This window comes from Hydra viridissima, unplaced genomic scaffold (genome assembly GCF_058129835.1).
Source record: "Hydra viridissima isolate aposymbiotic clone 2 unplaced genomic scaffold, HvirCarnegie_v1 scaffold_16, whole genome shotgun sequence".
Lineage (NCBI taxonomy): Eukaryota > Metazoa > Cnidaria > Hydrozoa > Anthoathecata > Hydridae > Hydra > Hydra viridissima.
Window position 1 is genome coordinate 6,829,093 of NW_028324315.1, and position 24,811 is coordinate 6,853,903.

The following is a 24,811-nucleotide window of genomic DNA, read 5'->3' on the forward strand; positions in this document are numbered from 1 at the left end:
TAATCATCAAGTTGTTTTCAAGAGATCTTGATAGAACTTAGGTCAAGAATTTGGGCAGCTTTTGTACTACAGCAATTCTAATTGTTTTTGATTCTTCAAAACTAATATATATATATATATATATATATATATATATATATATATATATATATATATATATATATATATATATATATATGTACTGTGAATAAGTTTTAGCCCACCATAAGTTTACAATTATTTTTGACTTTTTCGTAAAAATATGAAGGACTTATGAAGTAAAAAAAATCAGGTTTATAGACACATATTATAAACAAAAATATCTAGAAATAATTTGATAAAATATGATACAAAAAGAAAGAACAATTAATACTTCGTATGTCCGCCTTTTGCGTTGATCACAGAAGCGAATCTCCTGGGAATTAATTCATATAAGTTTGTAATGAAATTTTGTAGAATATTGTCCCACTCTCTTTTTAATATTCGAAAACATTCTTCGACATTCTTTCTTTCAACGTTGAAAATGGGAGGTAGAACAAAATAATTCTAACCTAACGATTTGTCCCAGTCGCAGCCTGAATGTCTTGAGCTAGTTCACTCGAGGTTTTTTCCCGATTTCACAGAGACACATTTTTTAAATACTTTATGTCATGTTTTGTAAGCTTTAGAGGTCTTCCACTTCGAATTTTATCCTCAAGAGATCCCGTGTTTTTAAATTTTTTCATAATTTTTCTAATGGCTGTCCTTGAATATTTTGTTTTTTGGACAATTTGTCGTTGAGAATAACCTTCTTCATGAAGCTCGATAATTTTTTACATTCCAGTAGTGGAATTTTACCCATTTCATTACTTAAATAACAATAAAATAATAATACAAAAGAAAAAAAAACAAAAAAAAAACAACGTAAATTAGAAGTTTCACTCTTAGAAAAACAAAAAATAATATTAAACACACAGTATCTATGAAATATCTTTGTAAACTGTACTATCATCTAATATGAAGCCTTCACAGCAATAAATAAACAAAAATGCAAGAGCAAACTAAAAACAAACGAGCTGATACGAGTTGGGTTCAGATCAGCATACAACAAAAATAAACACGTTAGATATCTAAATACAAAAATCTATGTAAAATTTTGATAAATATTTCTTTTCTTTGTTAAAATAGTGTTTAGTATTGTTTGAAGTTAGGCATTGTTTTATATAAAAAAAAAAAATCAGAAGCTATTATTCAAAATCTGTTAAATAAACATGAGTTTTAATAAGTGGGCTAAAACTTATTCACAGTACTGTATATATATATATAGATATATCGCCGTGGACAGTTTGACTACCGAAATCCGGTAGTCAAAAGTAAATTCATATACTACTGAAAGTCCGTTTCATTGGCTAAGAATTTCACGTGTCAAATCAACCAATAAAACACGCTTTCGGTAAAATAAATAATTTAAATAAATTTCGGAAGTATAAATAACTTCACGTGTCAAACAGATCGAAGTGCTGTAGATGGTATAGTAAAAACGGCAATCGCTTTTACTTTCTCTGAATCTTTTTCATCATTTATATTGTTAAAAGAAGCTATTAAAAAATATAAAGATAATAATTTTGTTAAGTTATGGATTAGAGATGCTAGAACTATTGAGGCTGCTAGAAAATCTGTTCCAAAGAAAGCTGCTGTTATAGCACCTCAGATTAAATACTATTTCATCAAGTATTGTTGTATACATGGTGGTCATTCATGGTGGTCAAAAATTTAAATATAGTGGCGAGAGAAAACGTAAAAGTTCGTAATTTATTGTTTATCTTTTAACAGGACAATGTCAAAAAAATCAAGTACAATTTTTTTAAACCAATACAGAGATATCATTTATGAACACCAAAGCAATATTATTTACAGAAGCAATTACAGGACCCTGAGGAACACTACTTAATACGTCTACCCAGTCTGAATAGAATTCACCGACTACTATACACTGATTTCTATTACTTATAAAATCCAGTATTATATGTGGCAAGCAATCATCACTTAGTGCTTAAGCAAAAATATCTAATACCTCAAGTTTAGTTACACAGAACTAGTTCCTAATACCTCAAGTTTAGTAACATAAAACCCCTATGTTAGTTACATACAACTTTAAACAAACAAAGCTATGAATGGCTGTTTCAAGATGAGCGTTATTGTTTTTTTTTTGTTTTTTTTGAAAATATTCACTCAAGAGGGTGTAACTAAAACTCATAACTTTTGAAATATTAGAGATTTTGTTCTAAAAAAACTTAAAAACACAAATAAAATTTCACTTCAAAAATCTCACATTTAAGGTGGCTTTATTTGCGAATGATTTCATTTTAATGAAAAATATTATATATCTAAAATAGACCGAATTTTGGATTCTAATTATAACTATTATTATAGAACTTTTTTTTAAAAAATGTCCTTTCTACCTGGTAAATCTTAGGCATCCATAAAGATAGCGGTAAGCTGATAGAAGGAAAAGATGAATCTGAAATAACTGCACACAGCATTCAAGTGTCAGAAGATGTACAATGTTTAGTTCTACAAGATATGGATACAACACATAGCTATGAACTATCTGAAGTACAGAGTTAATTCATTTAAAACCTAACAAAAAGGTGCTGCAAAAAGAGTTGATAAACTCCACAGGCAAAATAATAAGTCTTAGAGATATATCTAATATTGCTGCTTTATTTTAAAAAACTGACACCTGGAAAGATATCGGAACCTTTGTTACAACATCAAAAGAAAAATATAGTAAGTAATCTCTGAAATAATTTTGTACTCTTACGTTCACTGTTTCATGTTAGATGCTAATGTTGAAGTTTTAACAGACTCTGAAAGTAATTTAAAAGGGAATTTCTTCCAAGACACATTTATTCATAGTGCATACAATGCATATTCAGAGTTCATATGTATAGATGCAGCTTATAAACTGTTACAAATTCGACTGCCTGTTTATATTTTACTTTGTGAAGATAGTGCTGGTTATTATGTTGCTTTATACATTTTGTGTTTGCTTTTAGTACATACTATCAATATATTTTTCAAAATTGTTCATTATTTGTTTGTTTTAATAAATTTGTATATTTGATTTGAAATATTTTTAATTAATGTTAATATCATTAAACAGGTGAAAGTGAAGTAGCTGCTGTAGGTTTACTTACAAATGAGGATGCTGCATCATTGAGGCTTGATTTTTTTTCTCATGATGTATGTATATTTGATTTCCTGGAATAGTTAGCCCCCAAAAAACATTTCAAATTTATTTTGTGTCACATTTTTAAACTAAACTGTGTTGACTTAGAGTACCTAAAGATGTTAAAATTTGGAAAAAAAAAATTCTTCAGTCCTGTTACTTTGAACCTGAAATTCTACTGTCTTATTGCAACTGGGGGAATATGCTCTGCAGGACAGTCCTATGGTCCTCCAGTGATGTTCAAAGATGTCAGTTACAGATGCATCTTATATTTTACTATTTTACATTATATGAGTGGCATAGAAATTATTTAATTAGTATCTCTTTTATTTAGCTAAGTTACTATCATAGCAAACAAAAATATTTTTATAACTTATACTTGAAATTAAATTATTGACAATAATAAACTCTTTTTTTTAATTATTAGTTGGTTTGTATAAACATTTAAGAGAAGCAATTTTTCTTGGTCAAAGACTAATGCCATCATGACAGACGAAGACTTCACAGAGAGACATTTTACATGCTGCTTTTCCAGATACATCTCTTTTACTTTACTTATTTAACACTCTTAGGTAACTTGAGCTAATAAATGTATTGTAAAATTGTGCAATTAATATAATTAGATCAGTCGTCACTCATTTTTATAGGGATGGCAGATATCTCTGTACATATATCTGCTGATTAAGTTAAGAGGCCGCAAGGGAGTTGCTGCCACATCAACTGTTAGTGAAGTGTATAATGGAGAAACGACAATATGAGAAATGTCCAACTCATGCAAACGTTTTATATGTAATGATTTATATAAAACTCAAGTGTTACAAATTTATGTATTTTGTAAATAACATAATAATCTAATTGTTATTTTAAGAACTTTCAATTGTGAAATTACTACTTTCAAGCTTGGGATCACAAGTGGACAACGAACATCATGTCTTGAGCTCATTCAGAAATTAGCTTATGCAACATCAGAGGGCCAATGCAATGATATTTATGGGAATTTATTTCTTCAGCACCTACCACAGTTCTGAAATATTTTAATGATAATTGGCACAACATTCGTAATGAGTGGGTTTTTGGTTTAAATTATTCTTGTACAAATTTTATGAACACCACTAATATCCTTTAGAGAATTTTAATGGAAAACTAAAAGAAGTTATTGACTTTAATAGTACTTTGGAAAACTTCCTTGATAAATTATATGTTTTATTAACCTCAATGCAGAATGAAAGAGACCACCAAATTATTTATCAAATGCAATAAACATATGTTGATATGTTTGAACCTAATTCCGCTGAGGCAAGTTTTAAGGAAGTTCTTACATCATGCATCTCAGCTAGTGTTAAAACAAATGACCTTGTGTTGTTAAGTCAAATTTTTATATGGTGAAAATAATAAATATATAGCCAAAAGCAGTGAAGGTCAGCTTAAAGTTACTTCTATTTAATGTGTTTGTATGTTTTGCAAGTCCATGAGTCTGCCTTGTTGCCATATCTTTGCTCTTCACCAGTTGCAAGGAATGAATCTGTTTGATGCTGAGCTATGTACAGAAAGATAGACCAGGGGGTATTATTGTCAGCATTATTGAGTTTTTAGTACACCTGCCAGAAATGAAGAGTCTTGTGTAAAGCTTCATGGAGCTCCAAGAAAAAAAAAACTTTCTCAGCATGAAAAGTTCAAGCTTGTTCTTCAAGCAACTTCATTTCTAGCTACTTTAGTATCAGAGTCTACTGGACATACTTTTGAACAGCTAATGAACCTTCCTCGGGCATTGGTTGGTTGTAATTGAACTTATTGAGAAAGACTCTAGGATACATGATATATTCTTAACTCCGGATTTTTCAATTGCAGGAGTACAAGAGGGAACGTCAACATCATCAACTGTTGAAGAATCATTTCACAGTGAACCGGAGAATTTAGCAGACCTGAATGAAAAGCCTTAGAACAAAGATAAAATGATCAGAAAAGTGCTGTCAGAACAATCTGTTGTGGCTATCCACAAAATATAGCACAAAATAGCAATTAAACCACATAAATAGCACAAAACCACACCAAGAAGAATGTTTAGTTGTGGAAAATAAAGGAGGTGTTACAGTTAAATATAAGTTTAGAAATTATCTGCTATTGAAGATAAAATACATAAAGTATGAGTCATGTAAAAATAAGAAGGAATTATAGAATCTTACACATTTATTTTAGTTTCTGGTTTAAAGAAGATTCATTTGCTTTAATGTGTTGTCCAATGTGGGTGCCCAAAAGGCTTACAACTTACTTACAACTATAGGTCTGCCTAAAAAGCGTTGCCGACAGTCTTCTGATGTCCCAGTTCCTTTTGTGAAACTTGATCCTGTTAAAAGACATGCTATTATGTTAAAAATGATTGTATTACATGTTATAAAGACCTTTATACTGTTTTGTATAATTTTATATTTAATAGCATCTTATTGCAAACAAAACCAAATGGGTAAAGTTAATTAAGGTAGAGCTTATTTGTGAAATTATTTTTTAAATTTGCATTAATAATTTATTAAAATTTAACTTCAATTTTTCTTTTAGTAGTTACTTCTATGGAATTAGTAATAAAGATCAGTTTGTTCTCTTATAGTGATGCTTAGTTGGGTTTTAATAGCTGATGATGTACAGAAAGCTCTTTCTGGCACTCTAATTGATAGCAGTGCTATAGAAAAATGACCAGATTGTGTTTCATCCTCAATTCTTGATGAATGTGCATTAGAATTTCTTTCATCAATTCAGTTCTATTTTACCTCAGATACATGGAAAACTGTCCGTAAAGTAATCAACGCTAAAAAAATTTTACGGACAGTATTTAGTTATAATTATATAGATATATATTTTGACATTCTGTGAGTTTTTTTTTGTATGTTGAATTATAGAGTCATTAAAAAAAAAGATGATCGAACCATAATTGTTATTGTTAATAAAAGATAAAAAACAGTTTTTAAAGTAATGACGTTCTTTTCATAATCAGAGACTCGTTTTTATTAGATTTTTTCAACCCTTGTATGTGTTTTTGTTTTTTTCTTTAATCAAAAGATATGAAATGCAAAGTCCTATGGTTTACCTTCTCGTGGTGCATTTCGTTAAATAAGTTACATAAGTTTGAAACTTATGTAATTTATGAACTAAAAACCAAGGCAATGTTTGTAGTAAAGTTACTTGCAATAAGCTATTTAGACTAAATTCGTATTCAAAAAAACAGCAAAGAAATTCAGAAAATCTCGCCCGCTCTTTAAAGGGGAGGCAAACTCAGAGTCGACGCGCTACTGGGTCTTCCCTGGAGAGGAGTGGGTAGTCCAAATTGTGGACTATTTATTATAGCATTGGCTGGCAGGCTTAAAACACAATTTCTCTCTCTCTCTTCAGGTTAAAAGATTTAAAACTTCATTATTTTATAAGTTCGTAAATTTGATAAACTTTTAATCGCAAGGGCTTTTTTTCAAACTACCGTTTGTTTGTAGTAAACAACCTTTTTTACTCATTTTTTCTGCGTTATTTTTCTCCAGTTCTTTGATCGATGATATTAATGTTTCTAATTTTTTTCTAACTTTGCATTAAGTTTATGCTTTTTTTAAACTAGTTTTTCGTTGTACTAAGAAACGTTGATTAGGTTATTTACCGGTTGATTATCTTTTTATCAGGCAAGTAAAAGTTCATGTAATTTGAGCTAACCTGTCTGTTCGCCTGTTTATAAGCGAATCAAGTTTTACAAAAAGACTGGTTATTTAAGACAAAGATTAACTATTAACAATGTGGCTAATTTTTAATAAAGAGCTGACTGGTTATAACATTGAGTGAAAATCCAATTAGTATGAAATCTAGTTTGTTATCTAATGCTTGATAGTAAATTAGAGTGCATATGTTTATTAATGGAAAAAAGAAATTTTTTCTAATTCTTTTTGGCATGACACTGCACTCAAATTCTTCCCATAAGAATGTGCCCAAATTCAATTTTCCCACAGATTGTTAGTTTTTCCCGCAAATTTTTAAGCCTATTTTATGATCTTGAGTAATTAGTTTCTCGCAAAGTTTAGTCAATTGTTCGATAATTCAGAGGGCACAAAGCGAGTAGTAACTAAAATTAACAAGATTTACTACAATAATAAAATGTTTAATTAATGGCGATGGCAAAAAATTTTAAGCAAATCTTAACAAAAAAAGTTAGGTTATAGTGTAATGATATATATTTTGTCAAATCTTAGCCTTTTGCAAACGAGCCCTTTTGTTAATAAATGATAAATATGTTAGTAAATAATAATTAATTCATGTCGGCAACTGAAGTATTTACTTTTAACCACCAAATGGGTATCAAAATTTAGCTGTCAACTGTGTCTTCTTGCTCTGATATCTGCAAGTATTCAGTGCTCTTGACTAAGTTGTAAAGTCAATTTTGTTTCTGAGAAACTTGAATTAAAAATAAATGAATTTCTGGCCAATCATATTTTCTTCTTTTTTTTGCATTAAAAATGGACTGAATGATAATCAGCATATTTCAATTTGAAAGAGCAAATCATGACTTTTTGCACGCACATCGGAAATTACGTATGGTAATTTAAAAAAAAAGGTGTGGCATAAAAATTTTTTGAATAGCCTATATTCAGTGAGGCTCTCTTATCGGGGGAAGGATGAGAGCTCCGATAAAAGCACTGGACACACCCACATATAATACAATAAAATTTAAAAACATAAACGTTAAAGCTTTACTACCAACCACAATAAATAGCGAAGACTATTAATATACTGAGAAAAATATTGATTTTTTCAAACATTTTTATTAAGAACTTCAATTTAAGGTATGAATTACAAATTTTTCTCCTAAATGAACATATTGAACAAATTAACGTTTTATAAACTTAAAAAATTTATTTTTAACTCATTGAAAAAGCGCGTATTGATTACTACAATGTAGGATGTCTAGCAATTGAGACTCAAAATAATCAAAAAGTCTATATATATATATATATATATATATATATATATATATATATATATATATATATATATATATATATTATTTATTGTATATTACGCAATGTAAGTTACGATTGATCTGGCCTTAAATCATAGAACCCCTTAAAGTATTTTTTTGTAAAAATAATAATAAAAAGTAATAAAAATAATGTCTCCAAAAGAAAATCCTTCGAAATAAAACAAGAAAACATATTTGTAGAAAGTACTAAAAACAGCGTATCAAAGAATACAAGACATTATTCTTAGTTGCCATGGTACTATTTTAAATCTAAAAATCTTAATGCCATTTAATTGGAATTTTCTTTCTCTAACATTTTTAGAATATTTGAAGCACGTGTTTAGTTCAAATGATTTTTAAACAGAGGAAACCAACCTTTTAGTAGAAATAACTGACTCAGATTTTGAGAAGAAAATGAGAAGCTGAGACGTGATTAGAATAGTAGGATGCCGAAGTGAAACTCATACATAAACGCATTTAAAATTCTTGCTTGAAACGTTTGTGAGAATTGTAAATAAGAAAGTTTGTATTTAAATGAGATACAAACCTGATCAACAGGGAAAATGCCCTCCTAAAAACAGTAATCAAGAAGGCTAACTTGGTCGAAGGAAGTTTTTCATCTACTTCCAGATGGGCGCGAGCAAATAGGCTCTCTGAACGAAAAAGATGTAGCGATTACAATTAAATTAGCTGGAATAAGAAAACATAGTTACTGAAAATTTGTCTTTTAAACAATTTTCAACTGTGGTCACGGTCGTTTAGACTTTAGAAATAAATGGAAAGTTATTATACGCAAGCGCAGTAGAGTTTAAAATAATTTAAAATTTTTAAAATGACTACGGATACAAAACTTATCATTGACAACGAGTACCTTGTTTAATTTTAGATAATTAAATAGGTTTTTAACTACTTTTTCATGAAATTATTTTGAAAATAACTTGCAGCTGTACGAAAAAATTTTTCAAATAAAATACAAGACCTCTGAATGTGAATAATATCTACTTTAAGCTAAAGCAACTTTAGTGTTTTTGTTTACAATTTTTAAACCTTTTTTAAAATATTTTTGAGCGTAGAAATTTTTTAATTTAAATTTATTCAGCAACATGAACCTTTTATCTTTTTCTGTATTTTTTGCTTATATGAGGATTCAATTTTTTTTGCAGGGTTAAAAGAAAATCTTAATCATTAAACTTTTGTAACCTGTTGCTATGGTACTCTTTTCCGATGTTACTATATATATATATATATATATATATATATATATATATATATATATATATATATATATATATATATATATATATATATATATATATATATATATATATATATATATATATATATATATATATATATAGTAACATCGGAAAAAACTAGATAAATGTTTGACTTTTTTATTACTGCTCTCTTCTTTAAGAATATTGAGCACTCTATTTGTAAAATACACTAACATTGTTAGTGTATTCGACAAATAGAGAACTCAATATTCTTAAAGAAGAGAGCATAATATTGTTATATGTTAGTAACATAATATTGTATAATATTTTATAACATAATATAGTTATATGCTAATAACATAATATATATATATATATATATTTATATATATATATATATATATATATATATATATATATATATATATATATATATATATATATATATATATATTTGAGGCAGTGGCCTTTTTCTTCACAAAAATATTAATTAACAAATTATATTCAGATTATAATAATGTAAACTGAGGTCTAGCTTTACTTGTATCTTTGTAACATTTATAACATATAGAAAGAGCGCTCCAGTAGGAGCAGGTAAAATACTTATTTTTTAAAATTCTGTAACCGTTTGCATAGCAGTATATTGGTTAAGTTATTTTACCTAACATGCATATTGGTTAAGGTATTTTACCTAAACATGCACTGATTTTAAATTATCATTTTTGGATTCTTTCTTGTTTCGGAACCTTAAACCTTCAAACCTTTTTTGAGTAGCGCTCAAAAAGTGTCTTTGGCCCACTACATGACGACTTGACCCTGGTTAATGTCACCCAGTGTAGTGCAAATGACAACTGTAAATATCTGAAAGTTATAGGGAAGTTTGATTGTTCTAATGATAGAAATAAGATTTTGCAATATCCGCATAAATGTTGATGTATTAAATTTGTATGAAATTGAATTTTTATTTATTTATGCCTAGAAACTAAATGATGGAAGAAGAAAGCGTGTTAGAATAGGTTTCCATTTAGTACAGAGACAAAGGGCAGTTAATTTTTTTCTTGAAAGCACATTGTTTATTGTACAATAACATTTTTTACACGTTTTTGGAGGATGGACAAATTCCAAATCTGTCATTTCAACATGAAACAGCTTCTCTAATTTTACTTTAAGAATTTCTCCTGTAAAATAATGCTTTTTACCAAGTAACTGTCCACAAATTCTGCAAAGGAGTTTAATATTTTTGTTGTGAAGTACCATTTTATCTAATATTAGACTATTTAAAAAATGGTATATATATACAATTATATAATGTTTTTTTTTACAAATCCTAGTAATTCATTCATATTTATCAACCAATTCCTATATATTTATACTCTTTTTGAAATCTCTTTCTCTATTTCACTTTATAAATATATATATATATATATATATATATATATATATATATATATATATATATATATATATATATATATATATATATATATATATATATATATATATATATATATATATATATATGTATATATATAGACACACCGGAAAAGAGTACCATAGCAACAGGTTACAAAAAGTTAACGATTAAGATTTTATTTTAACCCTGCAAAAAAAATGGAATCCTCATATAAGCAAAAAATGCAAAAAAGATAAAAGGTTCATCTTGCTGAATAAATAAAAATTTAAAAATTTCTACGCTCAAAATTTTTTTAAAAAAGGTTTAAAGATTATAAACAAAAACAGTAAAAGTAGCTTTAGCTGAAAGTAGATTTAATTCACATTCAGAGATTTTGTATTTTATTTAAAACATTTCTTAGTACAGGTGAAAGTTATTTTCACAATAATTTCATTTAAAAAATAGTTAAAAGCCTATTTAATTATCTAAAATCAAACAAGTTACTCGTTGTCAATGATAAGTTTTGCATCCGTAGCCATTTTAAGAATTTTAAATTATTTTAAACTCTACTGCGCATACGTATAATAACTTTCCTCTTACAAACAACCGTGTGGTGTAAACAATTTTTATCAATATAGCTCATTTATTTACTAAGTCAGTCAAGAAAAAATTTTAGATTTAAGATTTGTTAAATTACGCTGCGTTAAAACCTGTTTCTGCAAAAATAAAAGGAGCAAATAAAAATGCTTTTAGAGATTAGGAATAGAAATCGTTTTTATGATATTTTACAGATGAACAAACTATATTAGATAAGCGATATTAGTATTACAGGATGTGACTTTTAGACGAGTGAGCAAGTAATGCACGTAGCTCACCAGGATTCGGTTAAAGACGGTCATGATATTTAATATTGATATGAATTGATGGACGCAGATAATCATTTAAATGTTTAATCCAGTATTTTTATATATTTCTTTATGACGACATAAGACATCTTTAGCGTTTGCAAGACTTTGTATGAATATCGATTTTTAAATTTATGATTTTTATTTGCATAATTAAAATTTGCATAATTAAAATTTTTTCAGAAACTTTATTCAGCAGCTGCATTCATATACAAGTCTAAACCATATCTTTTAAATCTGAACTACCATTAAATTCATTTTTTGGAAATCTTGACTTTAAATTGAGACTATTGCAGTATCAGAGAAACTAAAGAGTTTTTAGGATGGATTTAAGGGTTAATTCTAACAATAGAGAATTAAATCAGTTTTTCGCGTGCATTTTTTTAAGAGAACTTTTTGTAGAATTAAGGAGAAATTGGAAACTTTTTAGAATTCAAAAATTTAATGATATTTTATCACTTTTTAAATTTAAAAGGATTATTATACTGAGTTTAATATTGGATTTGAAAACCCGAGAACAGATGTCTGCTTTTTTTGTGAAATACATCAAAGTTTGATAAGAAAAACTATTTAAATGAAACTTTCTAGAGTTTGCTCAGGAATCGTTCACACACTATTTTATCAATTTTTCACCATTTTTAACCTCCCTTCCCCCAATAATCAACGGCATTCATTTGGTAAACCCTCTCCCCAAAATTTTCAGCATCAATTACTGCTTCCCCCTTTCCTAGTTTCCCCCTTTCAAGTTTGTGCTTTTTCATGGCGGCTATTGTTGAAAGAATTTAATTTAAAGAACGAAGCCACGCAAGAACCGATGTGCTCTTAGGTTACCTGGCCAACTATAAATAGTAGGCCGGGTAACCTTTAAGCACAACGTCCTAATCAGCATCTCAAACTCTATGATCAAGTCCTCTTTATCTGATATGATTCTGTTATATCTTTAGGTTTCGGTGCAGTTTATGCTGTCTTTAAGATAATTGGAGTCGTTTGAATTGTAATATAAAAGGCTCATTGTATCTGTCAGTTTCCTGTGAAAGGTGATATGAACTTAGCCATTTTTTTCTTTGTATATTTTGATATCCGTAAAACAGATTAGAAGAAAACTTTTTGGTCAGGCGTATTTAATTCATAAACTTGAAGACTATTCAAATCTTCCACTGATGCATGAAATATAAAAAAATGCCGTCAATCAACCTCTTCTAAGATAAGATGGATCTAGGAAGCTGTTCTATATCCTTAACATCAAACCGTCCAATAAACAGATGTCCCTGTCGTCTGCAAATCGATGTCCCTGTTGTTTGGTAGAAAAATTTGATGGATTATTAGAACGTGAGGAAAGTCAATAAAGGCAATTGATGAACAATGTTTCATTCTAGCATATAATGGAATCTGTTCCAAATCATACTTAATCACGTATTAGTGTATAAAGAGTTGAAGACGGCTTATAAAAATATGGAGTTTGAAAAAAATATTTTTGAAAATAATCACTTTTCAATTATAACAAGTTATAAACAAACCAATAATCAAGTAAATAAATTATAAACAAGTTATAAACAAGTTATAAACAATAAACAAGTTATAAACAAGTTATAAATAAACCAATAATCAGCATAATCAAATTTTATTGTCAAATTTTAAAAATGTTTTAAAATCTTCTTAAAGATACTCATCTAATTATAAAAGTTAGTTCAATCTTGGCTGAAATTCCATAGCATATTTTAAATAGAGCGTAAATAGAGTCATCTTCATTATTTATGTCCCAGCTGTAGGATGCTGAGAAGAGAAAAAACTGTCGAGTTTTCAGGCATCCCGCATGAAATTACTCAATAAGGGCTTTTTTATTGGGCTGAAAATATATGTGGAGTTGTTATACTACATTAAAGTTTAAAAGGCTTAATTATTTAATTAAGGAAAAAGATTTGTATTTTATACTCACTGATTTTTTCAATTTCAAAAATGTTTGAAATAAAAAGTTATTTTCTCAGTCTAGTAATTGCGTTCGCTATTTTTTGTGGTAAGTAATGAAGAGGAATTTTTTTAGTGATAATATATATTTGTACATGCAGTGCTAGGATTGCTTCTCCACCGCTTCGCCGTGCAATTTATTAACTTCTAATATTTGTTTTTGACGCGTTAAGTAATAATTTGGCATCTCCAAGCAATCAATCAGCAAGATTTTGCAGACAAAAAGGAATTTACTGATTGCCATTTCATCTTAAAAGCGAAAAAAAATACTTATCCAAAACAACAGCTTTTCGGAATTTAAGGTAATCAAAAACTAAAACAACGGCATTGACTCAGTCGATAGCATTAAACAGATACTTACAAATATTTGATACAGCTACTAACAAATATTTGATAGAAAACCAAGTTGCACTTGAAGTGCTAGTTTTTTAACCAGCAGTAAGAGTTGTTAGCATTTTTTTCAGCAGCATCATAAACAGCAAAACTTTATGAGTAACTAGTTTTTTTATAGCAATCCGTAAAAGTTCTTTTTTTTGTTTATTTTTGAATCAATTATTTAGGTATACAAGGGAACTACAAGGGAATTACAAGGGAATTACAAGGGAACAGGGACATTTTTAGGGAATTACAAGGGAACAAGAAAACTTAGTTGATAAATTTATTTTAGTTAACCATTTTATTTTATCACTTTAAGCGGTTAAATAAAACATTTAAATTGGAAAAACTGACTGAAAAACGTAATTGAATTTAAAAAAATAGTAGAAAATCAAGGTTATTCTGACAACACACACACTCACACGCACACACACACACACACACACACTCACACACAAAGGAAGTGCAAAGCTAGGAATAATGTTAAACAAAAGCTTAGATTCTCAATTGAAAAAGTCAATAGAAAAATGAAAAGCAAATTTATTAAATAAAGTCTCGGCTTTGGCTCAGTCTCACGCACAGTCAGTGCCATATGGGAGGATGGGGGAGGAGGAGGAGTAATAGACTTCGAGAAAGAAGAGACCAGTTGAAAAAATGTTTTACATTTAATTATAATTTATAATTTTTACAAATTTAACTTTTTAACACCCTGATAAAGTATTCAAAGTTTGCTAAATTACTTTGTTATTCCAGTAAAATTCTAGAGAAGTGAGTCCAATAATCGTGTTTTCCGTTTTTACCAGTATATAATCTAAACCTCGCTATAAGGAACTATTTAAATAACTGTTTACTCTTAAGCATTATTTCAAAAAAACAGGAAATTTAATTTTGAAAGCTTCATATATGATGAAGCTTTTTAGAATACTTGTATTCCATTGAATAATTTTTACATGTGCTATCGAATGCATTTTATGTAAATAAACAATTTTTCATATGAGTTTTCAGTATTTTAATTTAAGTTCGGAATATGTTTTATTTGCACTTATTAATTATGCAACGTCTCTTATAAAATGAACTCCTACCTAGACCAATCAGAAGGATATAACCCTGGAGTTTGGACCATTGGAGATATTGGGAGTTACGATACCGTGCAAATGACTGCAACAAGGAAAGAATGTACACAAATTTGTTGGCCAAAATTAACTGCTGGTGAGTTTTATGTAGGAGCAATACGACAAATATCTTCCACCAATTGCTATTGCATAAAGACTACGCTGGGGATGACACAAAATGGAAACACAAATTGGGATTTCTTTCACTTTGTGTGTAAGTGCCTATAAAATGCTAATTTTCTACCTGTTGGCAAAACAAGATGCTTAAATAAATGGTAATAATAATTTTTCAAAATTATGTCTACTGTTATAATTTTTACATATTCACTTTAAGATGGAATGGTCATACCACAGGCTTTAAATTGCACAATCGGTAACTTGTTTACTTTTAATATAAGGACTAAATTTTTCTCGGAAGGGAACAGCACAAGGTCAGTATTTTTTATTGACAATATTGACAACCCTACAACTTACTCAAAGAGGATGTTGATTGAATATTTCTTCGAAGTTGGAAGTCCAAAAAGAACTAGCTACGCAAGTCGAAATACTTCTGTGAATTATGATACTGGAACTTTGAATTCACTCATAGATAACTTCGTTGGAAATGGAGTTGAAAAGGAGTTTGAGAATTCTTACATAATGTATACAAAGGTAATAACATTAAGTATTCAGCTGACCAATCAATTAACTTTTAATGTTATTAAAAGAGAGAGATTGACTTGTTGAAATGAAAAAAAAAAAAAATAAATAGGCGGCAAGTTAATTCATATTTAAAAAATGTAAGCTTCCACATATTAGATTTTTAACAAATTTACAAGATAAGGCGCGAAATAAACAATTTCATAGTTTCCAGCTCGTAAATGCTCGTAAATGCTCGTAAAAGCGCGTTGATATCAACTAAAATTTCTAATTCTTATAAAATGTAACGTTTTCAAGGACAATAGTATCATGAAAGTGTTAAAAAATATTTACAATAAAGTCTAAGTCTTTTTTACAAACACTTTAAAAATGATAGTTTAAAAATATTTTCAACTGATCTTTTGGAGATAGATGCAAAATGTTTACAAATATGGCATCGAAATTGGAAAAGTTGACACTACTTTGTAGTTTAGTCGACTTTTTATGGATTTTTAAGAAGTTCTACTTTTGAAAAAGTACAACTTTTTCCGAATTCCAACTTTTGAAAAAGTCTGGCTTTTTCAAAATTCTAAATGTCGTTTTAAAAAAAATGTCAAGCTTTTTTGAAATTCTGCTACTAATCATGTCTGACTTTTTTAAAAGCTCGTGTCTTTTGAATATTTGTATGATTTTGTTTGATTTTCGTGCTTTGTCTTCTGAAAAAGAATAACTTTTTCATAGCTTCGTTCTTAAAAACTTCTTTTTTTAACCTGCTAATTGGAAGAAAAAGTTTTTCAATCGTACCTAATAAGCATTGAAAAAGAGATCAACAAAAATATTAAAATGGCCGATTTCAAACAATTTAAATGTTAGAATGTTAAAAAGTGAGATAGAGAGTTAAACAAAATTATTAAAATTTAGAACTTCAGAAATTAGATGGAGTCGAAATTATTACGGAGAATAATTTTTATGTATTTCGTATGAAGGTTTTCAGACAAAATCACAATAAAAAGATTTTTACATTAGTAGCATGTAGTAGCATGGTTATCAGCTTATATATCAAAATACTAAAAAAGCTTCGACTTTTAGTTTTTTCCTTTTCAACGAATGATAAGGATTTGGTAAGACAAGTTTTATTATACGTGAATTTGTTATTTAAAACTAATAAAAATAAGTTTAATGGTTTTGATTTGCTCACTTTGTACAAAGTTTTAACTTTGCAAGATTTGCGAGGTCTCAATTTTTATATGGAATCATACATAGCTATATGTCTAAATATACCCAAAAACACAAAAAGATTCTAAAAATGTTATTTTTAACTGGCAAATTTCAAAGTCGAACTGTTTCAAAAGGTGACAATTGAACTTTTTACAAATGCAGGCCATTCTGAAAACTTTTTTTGAAAAACGACATTTAGACTTGAAAAAGTCCGACTTAATTAAAAGAGTCCCCAAAGGCTTAGGTTTTCAATTTTTAGCTCACAGGAGAGTTATTAATGTTTATATTCTGCAACTCCATTTTGAGATTGTGCACTATGTTGGCGATTATTCAGTAGAAAACAATCACACCCAATGGGTTGCCTTGGTTGTAAGCACCTCCACGTCTATTTCGATTAGAATAACTTCTTTTAGAATTTTACGACCAGCAAAAAACTGTTCTCTGGTTAGCACTTCTTCAAGCAGTGTCAAAAAGTTAGTAAATGCATTTTTAGATTTAAGAATTATAATGAATAATAGTAAATATAATAACTATAATTATCTGCTAAATTAGCATTAATATTTACATTTAACGTTAATGTAACTTTAAAATTTTTATTAAATTTTTTCTTAAATTACATGAAGTTTCTTGTTTAAAATACTTTAATAAAAAAGTATTATGATAACTCATTTACCCTTTTGTCATTTTTAAAATAGTTTACCTAATTTAGTTCTTTATAATTTTAGTGACATATTCTCCCTTAACTTTCAACTGACAACCAGTACCAAGTGTGTTGCTGACCTTGAAAGTGTGGTTATTTACTTATATTATAACAGTGAGTTAATTTTCAACGACGTCATAACGAGTTTGTGGAGCATGGTTCCAACAGTAACTCAAAAAAAATCATACATCATGATTTATGTAAGAAAAATCTCAATTGCATTTATTTTTTTCATTTTTTATCACTCATCATTTTCATTCAAATTATAGTGCTTAAAATATCATTTGAAACAATAAAATCTTAAAATGCTGGTGTTGGTATAAAATAAATATGAAAAAATATGAATAAATTGTAATAAATGTTAACTAATACAAACAAGAAATAACAAATATAGACAAATATAAACAAATATCAACAAATTTTAACAAATATTTATAGATATTAATTAATATCAACAAATGTTAAAAAATATTTACAAATATCAATGAACATCATATGTTACATTTGTCTTTTTAAATTAATTGATTTTCTACAATTTCCACAAATACTTTGTTAACAAACTTTGTGAAAGGTTTTTTTTTACTACTTTTTATTTTTATATTTACTTTTCACATTTACATTTACCTAACGACATATTACTTACAATTTCATTCCTAGTCACCCAAACTTTATATTGATGCTACACTGAAGTTCAGCCTGTTATTTGATACTAATGCAACGAATACACGAGTTGGAAATGCAATTTTGACAACCAAGGCTGATATTCTCAGTATCGAGTTTATAAACAATGAACCCAAGTTGGCACTTAAAAAAATTGTTTTCCAAAAGTCACTTGAGAAGTTACAGAGTAAAGGTGCTCAATAGATATTTAGATTTATTTTATGTAGGTAAAAGAGGCCGTGGAAATAAATGCCCTTTTTTTTTTATTCCTAAAATAAAAATTGCTTTATTGTAGATATTACGAGCATTTATCCTAGCTAGAGTTATAATAATGAAAATGGAACTGTGCTTGACACTATCCTTCACCAGTACGTCTGCAAAGCTGTTTTACTGAGGTAAAAGATTTTTTTTAAAACTTGTTTTTTCTGTTTTAATTGCATAACTTTAGAAAAAAAACAGAATAATTGCTTAATAACTTAAAGTATTCTATGAATTTATTTAATGGAGACGCCTGATTCATTTCATTTTCTTATTATGATGGGGTATAACCATGGACTATCACTCCTGAAGAAAATATCTGCGTAAAAATTATTGTGTAGATCTGTTTCTAATTATTTTAGTACATTTAGTGATGATTGAGTTTTCGTAACGTAATGAAACTGAATTTTAGTAACGTAATATGCTAATTCAATACTTGGAAAGTTGCGTATACCAGCGCTATAAAGTAGCGCTATACCAGCGCTACTTTAGCGCAATCTCAACTCAGTTCCATTGTGCAAAAAATTCAGTTGAACTGTACATTGATTTCCTGTAAAAAAGCAATCTTTTTTGGTGTAGCAAACTTGCAGATTACAAGTATTATAGATATATCGACTCATTATTAATGATTTTTCAAATACCAGCCGCGCTGTTTTCGTTTTTTCGTTTCGTTTTCTGTTAACGTTCGATTATTAATCTTAAGTTTTCAAACAACTTGGGAAATGGAGAAATGATGTAATACGTAAATACTTCAAAAATCTTTGAAAATGCGAAGTTTAAAAACGTGAGCTGTTTAAAAGTTAAATTTGTAAAATAGTAGTAAAGTTTCCATTTAGATTTTTGCTTTTTTTTTCCCCACGTTATTAAGCTCAATTAAATGTTAGAAATTATATCTTTATTTTATATACTTATTTTATTATAACTTTGCACAATCCTTTAACGAAACGTAATAACGAAGGTAATTTTGTCAGAGATTTTTGAGATGATGTCATTCCTAAAAATAAGAAAAAAAAAATCGAATACTATTGTGAATCAAACGTTCTAAAATCTCATTGCTTGTGCATTCATATGTTTCTGTTTAAATCAAATCTAACAAAAATATTACCGAATCTTGTCTGATTTGTTTGATTTTGTTAGAGTTTGGATTATTTTACCAAAACAAAACAAATTGCACCATCTACCACAAGAGAAATGTAATGTAAATGTTACAAAATTGTTGCATATGTACTTGTAAATAAATCAAGTCGTAACGCGAAGCTTTAAAGGTCATTAGTCAAAAGTTTGTGCACCTGTGTATTAAAATTGTAAACAAAAATTAATACGTGCAAAAACCATATATCCTTATGCTTTTAAAAATCTTGTTTCCTCTTGGAATGCTGGGCCAAAGGACATTATCGTAAATTATTTTAAAAATGATGATTCGTTTAAACCTTTGATAGAAGAGCTTGACCATTTGCGAAAATAGCATCCGAGCGCTTCCGAAAAGATTTCCCAGCAGAAACTTTTGTTGGCCTAAACTGAAATGTAGTGACCACCTGTTCACCAAATACTGATGCTGAAATCGATGCTTAGATTTTGGACTCTAATATTGAAAATGATGAAAATAAGAAGAAAATTAACAAAGGAAGAGGTTAATTCCTCGCCTCACCCATTTGATGCTTATGAAACGCAGCGAAATACTTTACTATACAGTCCAAAATACGGAAATGAAACACAATCCTTAACACTGAAACTTAGAGACTTAATCAAAATGGAAAAGATTTGCTTGAAGCAAATCCATGTTTAAGTTTTTTTCGAACATTTGATTATCGTGATTATTATTGGTTTTTGTCAGAAAAAAAGTAAAGCAAAAGTAATTTTTCTTATTTTCAACCCATTTCTCTAATTCTCGAACATTTCCCCCGATCCCCAAAGACATATCGAGAGTCAACTGTAATTGTTAAGTTAAGATAACCTACTTGCGAAAAGCTACCATGTAACACATGGTTTTAAGTGTCAAAATAAAAAAAAACAGTTCAAGATTGCAATAAACAAAATAAATTAAAACTGCGTTTAACTAATGTGGCATTTGTGCAGTTGTTTATGTTTCTGTAGCGTATGCGTATATTTGTGTGACCACACGTTCAATTAAAAAAGCACAACGTAGCTCAATGTTCATCAATTATAAAATGTACTCAATTTTGCCCATTAAGCAAAAGAACGCAAAAATATCCCATACATAGGTGTATAAAGCTACACCCCCTGTTTACTGTTTCTACGAAATACGTGGCGCAAGTTTTTGTTTTACACACCTCAAATCATTAGCCACCTCAAAAAAAGTTTGAATATTTATTTTTCAGACAACAAAGCTCTTGTTTCCAACGCGAAAATAGTTCCGGACGTATAAAATGTAAGCAAACTATTTTATTATCTTTTCTTTTTTTGAAATTCAACAACTATCGTCGCTGTCCTACAAACTTTCAATACTCTTAAGTAAAAAAATACGCTTGTTCCGAATAATTTTCAAATGATTTATTCAAAAATGATATTGAAATTTGTTGGTTTTCTTGAATTTTAATATCTTTAATAATTTTAATTTTTTTTAAAATTTCAAATAATATTAGTAATATCTTTATTGCTATTAGGTTTACTTAAATATATGTTTGTGTTATCATTATAAATGTGTTTGTGTTATCATTATAAATGTGAAATGTATATATCCATTTCACATTTATAATGATAACACAAACATATATATATATATATATATATATATATATATATATATATATATATATATATATATATATATATATATATAGATATATATATATATATATATATATATATATATATATATATATATATATATATATATATATATATATATATATGTATACATCCATTTAACATTTATAATGATAACACAAAATTTTTATTCTAAATTTTCACTTTTAGTTCTTCCAATCCAGTTTTACGATATGATTGGCTATAGCAACAAAACAAGATTGGTTTATGGTTACACAAGTCGCAATAACGTGGTTGAGCTAGATTTTAATCGAAAACCTGTTCTTTTGGTTTTGTCAAAAGACAAATGGGAAAATATAAAAACTGATCAATTTGTCGCAAATACTCAATCAATGTAAAGCAATCGATTTGAGCATTTACAAAATTATTTAAATTCATAACAATTATTATAAGAAACTGTCAAAATGAATTTTAAGTTGCATCATATGCATCGTTATACGAAATTACATTAGCAACATGATTTAATGTCAAAACTCAGACACTACTCAGCCGACACAAAGCCGGGTAGAAGACGTGTATTAGAGGGTACTTTTTTTGTCTTTGTCGGTAAAAAGTACTTTTAAAGATATCTTTAGTATGTCATCGTGACTTTAAGACCTCTTCTTCAAAGCTTAATTTAAATGCTTTAATTTATTAACTATCATGTTAATGAGAGACAATTAATAATAAATCTAAAAAAGTTAATATTTATTGAGAATGTAGTTACACACTCTAATTTCTTAAGAAAATAAGGAAACATCAGTGTTCATGTCATACATGTCACTTGTGAAAAATAAATAGTTTACTATATATTAGAATCCATCTTTAAAAACTTTAGGTTTTTGGTTCGATTATCAAAAACACAGCATGATCAAACAAACTTTTATAGCGTCAGTAATTAAAAAAACATAATGTTTACATATTTATGTTAAACTAAAAAGTCTAATAAGTTCAAATACTTTTCTTAACATCTTTTTGAACTGGTGAATTCTTTAGCTTACCTATTTTTCAAACTCACATTCATCAATCTTTTGATCAAAGAAATTTCTATAGCACCAGGAATTAAAATACATAAACAGTTATAGTTAACAAAAATAATTCAAAAACAAAAAGTAACTTATTGTAAAGAAAATAAACAATAACAGCAATTAATAATAAAAAAGCATTCAAAAGTATTTTAAAAACAGGAAGTAATAGCAACAGCAACACAAACAATTTAAAAAGTATAAAGAGTAAAAGTCAATAATCGATAACAAAAAAATCAATAACAAACATATTAAGTAATAAAAAAAATTCAATAAAATAACCAAGTTAATTTCAAAATATAACAAAAATAATAAGCAATAACAATTCAAAAAACTTTAAAAATCATAAGTAACAACAGTGAAAAAACCCTGCCAGCACAAATACATTTTAGACCTCTGAACCTACCAGTGAGTTAGTGGAATGTCGTGGATCTTGCATACATAGAATTTATAATTACATCAATTGAACATTATTTCTTGGCATAGGGGAAGGGTAAGAAGGTGAAACAGGAGGGAGCAATCTGAGGTAAACATGGACCAAACTACAGAGCAGTTATAAATAATTTAAAAAGCTATGCAGAAAAAAAAATTTTTTCTTCCATCATAAAACAAATGCATTAATGTAGAAAACAAGAATCTCCAAAACATAAAGACAAGTTTTTCCGGTGATTGTTTTAAAAATGGTTTTGAAATTTTGCAATTCAAACTAATGCTTTGCAACAAGTGATTATGGGTGGTTAAAGTTTCTTAAATGTTTTCAGGAAAATTTCAACCAGGAAAGCAAATATTTCACTGAGTGAACATTTTGTCTATAAGCATTAGTTGATAATCAAATATACCTCATAAGTATTGTTATAACTTTTATAGATTTAATTTCATACTTATTTCTATTATTTCTGTATAGCAGAACTTTTACCATATTCTTTACTTATCCAAGTGTGAGATAGCAGTCAAATTAGTTACAGAGGCAGTTCAGTCAGTCTGAGGCAGGGATAAAAAAGCTAGTTTTATACGAACACATTTGTGTAATCGAGAAATAATGCCTTTTTTGAAATCCAAAACAGACTATACTAATGTGCTCAATGCTAACGATCAGCTACATAATAAAATGTTTGAAAATAGATCTCCTATCTTATACATAATAGTTTTAAGTTTAGTCAATTAGGCATTTTTTATTTTTACTAATATGGATGGTAATTGTGGCGTATTTCTTGTTATCTTCAAGCATTTTGAATAGGTTTGTTTTATATCAGTAGCTTTTGTCCTTACCCACAGATACCGGAAAAGATGTCAAATACCTGCGCTTGTCCTCAAAAGACATCTGTTTCATGTTTAACTTATCCTATAGTTGATAGATAATGATTTTTTTTTTGGTAAATAAGTTGCAAGAATATCCTTAAATTACTGAATAGAAAGTTTATAATTTTGATATAATAAAAGAGTTTAAGTTTTTAAAATAAAAAGTAAACGTGTGCTATTTAAAATGACTTCAAAAATGTAAAGACGACCACTAAATTACTCAAAACAAGCACACAGATCCCTAAATTGCATTTAGTCCTAACTTCATTACCCGAAATAATCCTTTGGGTAGTTGAAACAGTATAACTTGTAGTTTATAAAAATCTAAATCTTAAAATCAGGCATTAAAGAGAAAATTGCTGAACAAGACAAAAAAAAACTGTTGTTTAGCAGATTTTAATAAGGGTCTGCGTCTCGAAATCGTTTTCTCGAAATGAACCGGGAAAAGCGTAACGAGACGAGAAATTTCCCGGAAAAAAATAACGAGACAAAGGAAACGATTATCCCGGAATAAAGTTATAAATCGGGACATAAACTTTTTCTCGGAATTTAAAAACTGTGTCCCGGATAATTACGAAACGTTACGAGACAGAGCAATTATATTAACTAGATATCTAACTCGCGCTTTCGCAGTGAAGAAAATTTTTTGCCAACCAAGTTTGTTTTGCCAGCCAGAAATGACGCAATCATAAAAGCAAAGCTAAACAAGGACTTATTAATTGTCCAGTTTAAATAAAGCGGGTTTAAAAACTTTAAAAACTTGCTTCCCTTTTTCTTACGGAATTTTTTTGAAGTTAGACATCTAGTTAATATATATCATTGAGACATAGATGTTTATATCTATTTGCCTCAATGATATATATTAATGCCATAGCCATTCCATAACGATTCAAGACGTGGCATAACGATACGAGATATTCTATTAAGATACGTGACAAAACAACACATGCTACAAGACATTCGAGACAAACGAGACATTCCGAACGCGTGGATTGACAGGATAAACAAGTTAAACCCTTGATTATTAATGGGCAGTTGGGCAGATTTGGTTACATTTGGCTGCCAAGACAACTTGGCAGTAACATTAAGGGAATGACTTGGCCTTTTCATAAGAGTTTTCTCTACA

At 28.3% G+C, this 24,811-nt stretch overlaps 1 protein-coding gene, 1 long non-coding RNA gene and 1 pseudogene across 5 annotated transcripts in view; all 3 read left to right on the top strand.

Moving 5' to 3' along the window:
- Positions 1-1,472: 1,472 nt before the first annotated feature.
- LOC149877798 (uncharacterized) lies at positions 1,473-5,662 on the top strand. Its single transcript, XR_016448085.1, has 6 exons — positions 1,473-1,755; positions 2,435-2,748; positions 3,125-3,204; positions 3,299-3,438; positions 3,618-3,762; positions 3,838-5,662. It is a non-coding gene; the product is annotated as an uncharacterized LOC149877798 (long non-coding RNA).
- Positions 4,278-5,196, top strand: LOC149877799 (uncharacterized; annotated as a pseudogene).
- A 7,936-nt stretch (positions 5,663-13,598) lies between the features above and the next one.
- The window catches only part of LOC149877800 (uncharacterized), a 171,477-nt gene continuing 160,264 nt past the window's right edge, over positions 13,599-24,811 (top strand). For 2 of the 4 annotated variants that reach the window (XM_090074199.1, XM_090074198.1), the window contains exons 1-6: positions 13,599-13,703; positions 15,116-15,355; positions 15,476-15,792; positions 17,296-17,450; positions 17,703-17,877; positions 18,335-18,530. In XM_090074199.1, coding sequence (XP_089930325.1) covers positions 13,646-13,703; positions 15,116-15,355; positions 15,476-15,792; positions 17,296-17,450; positions 17,703-17,877; positions 18,335-18,530 — 1,141 coding nt within the window. In that variant the 5' untranslated portion in view covers positions 13,599-13,645. Of the gene's footprint in view, positions 13,704-15,115; positions 15,356-15,475; positions 15,793-17,236; positions 17,451-17,702; positions 17,878-18,334; positions 18,531-18,632; positions 18,733-20,934; positions 20,985-21,532; positions 22,160-24,811 lie in introns of those variants that run through there. The other 2 variants (XM_090074201.1, XM_090074200.1) reach the window with 2 other exon arrangements.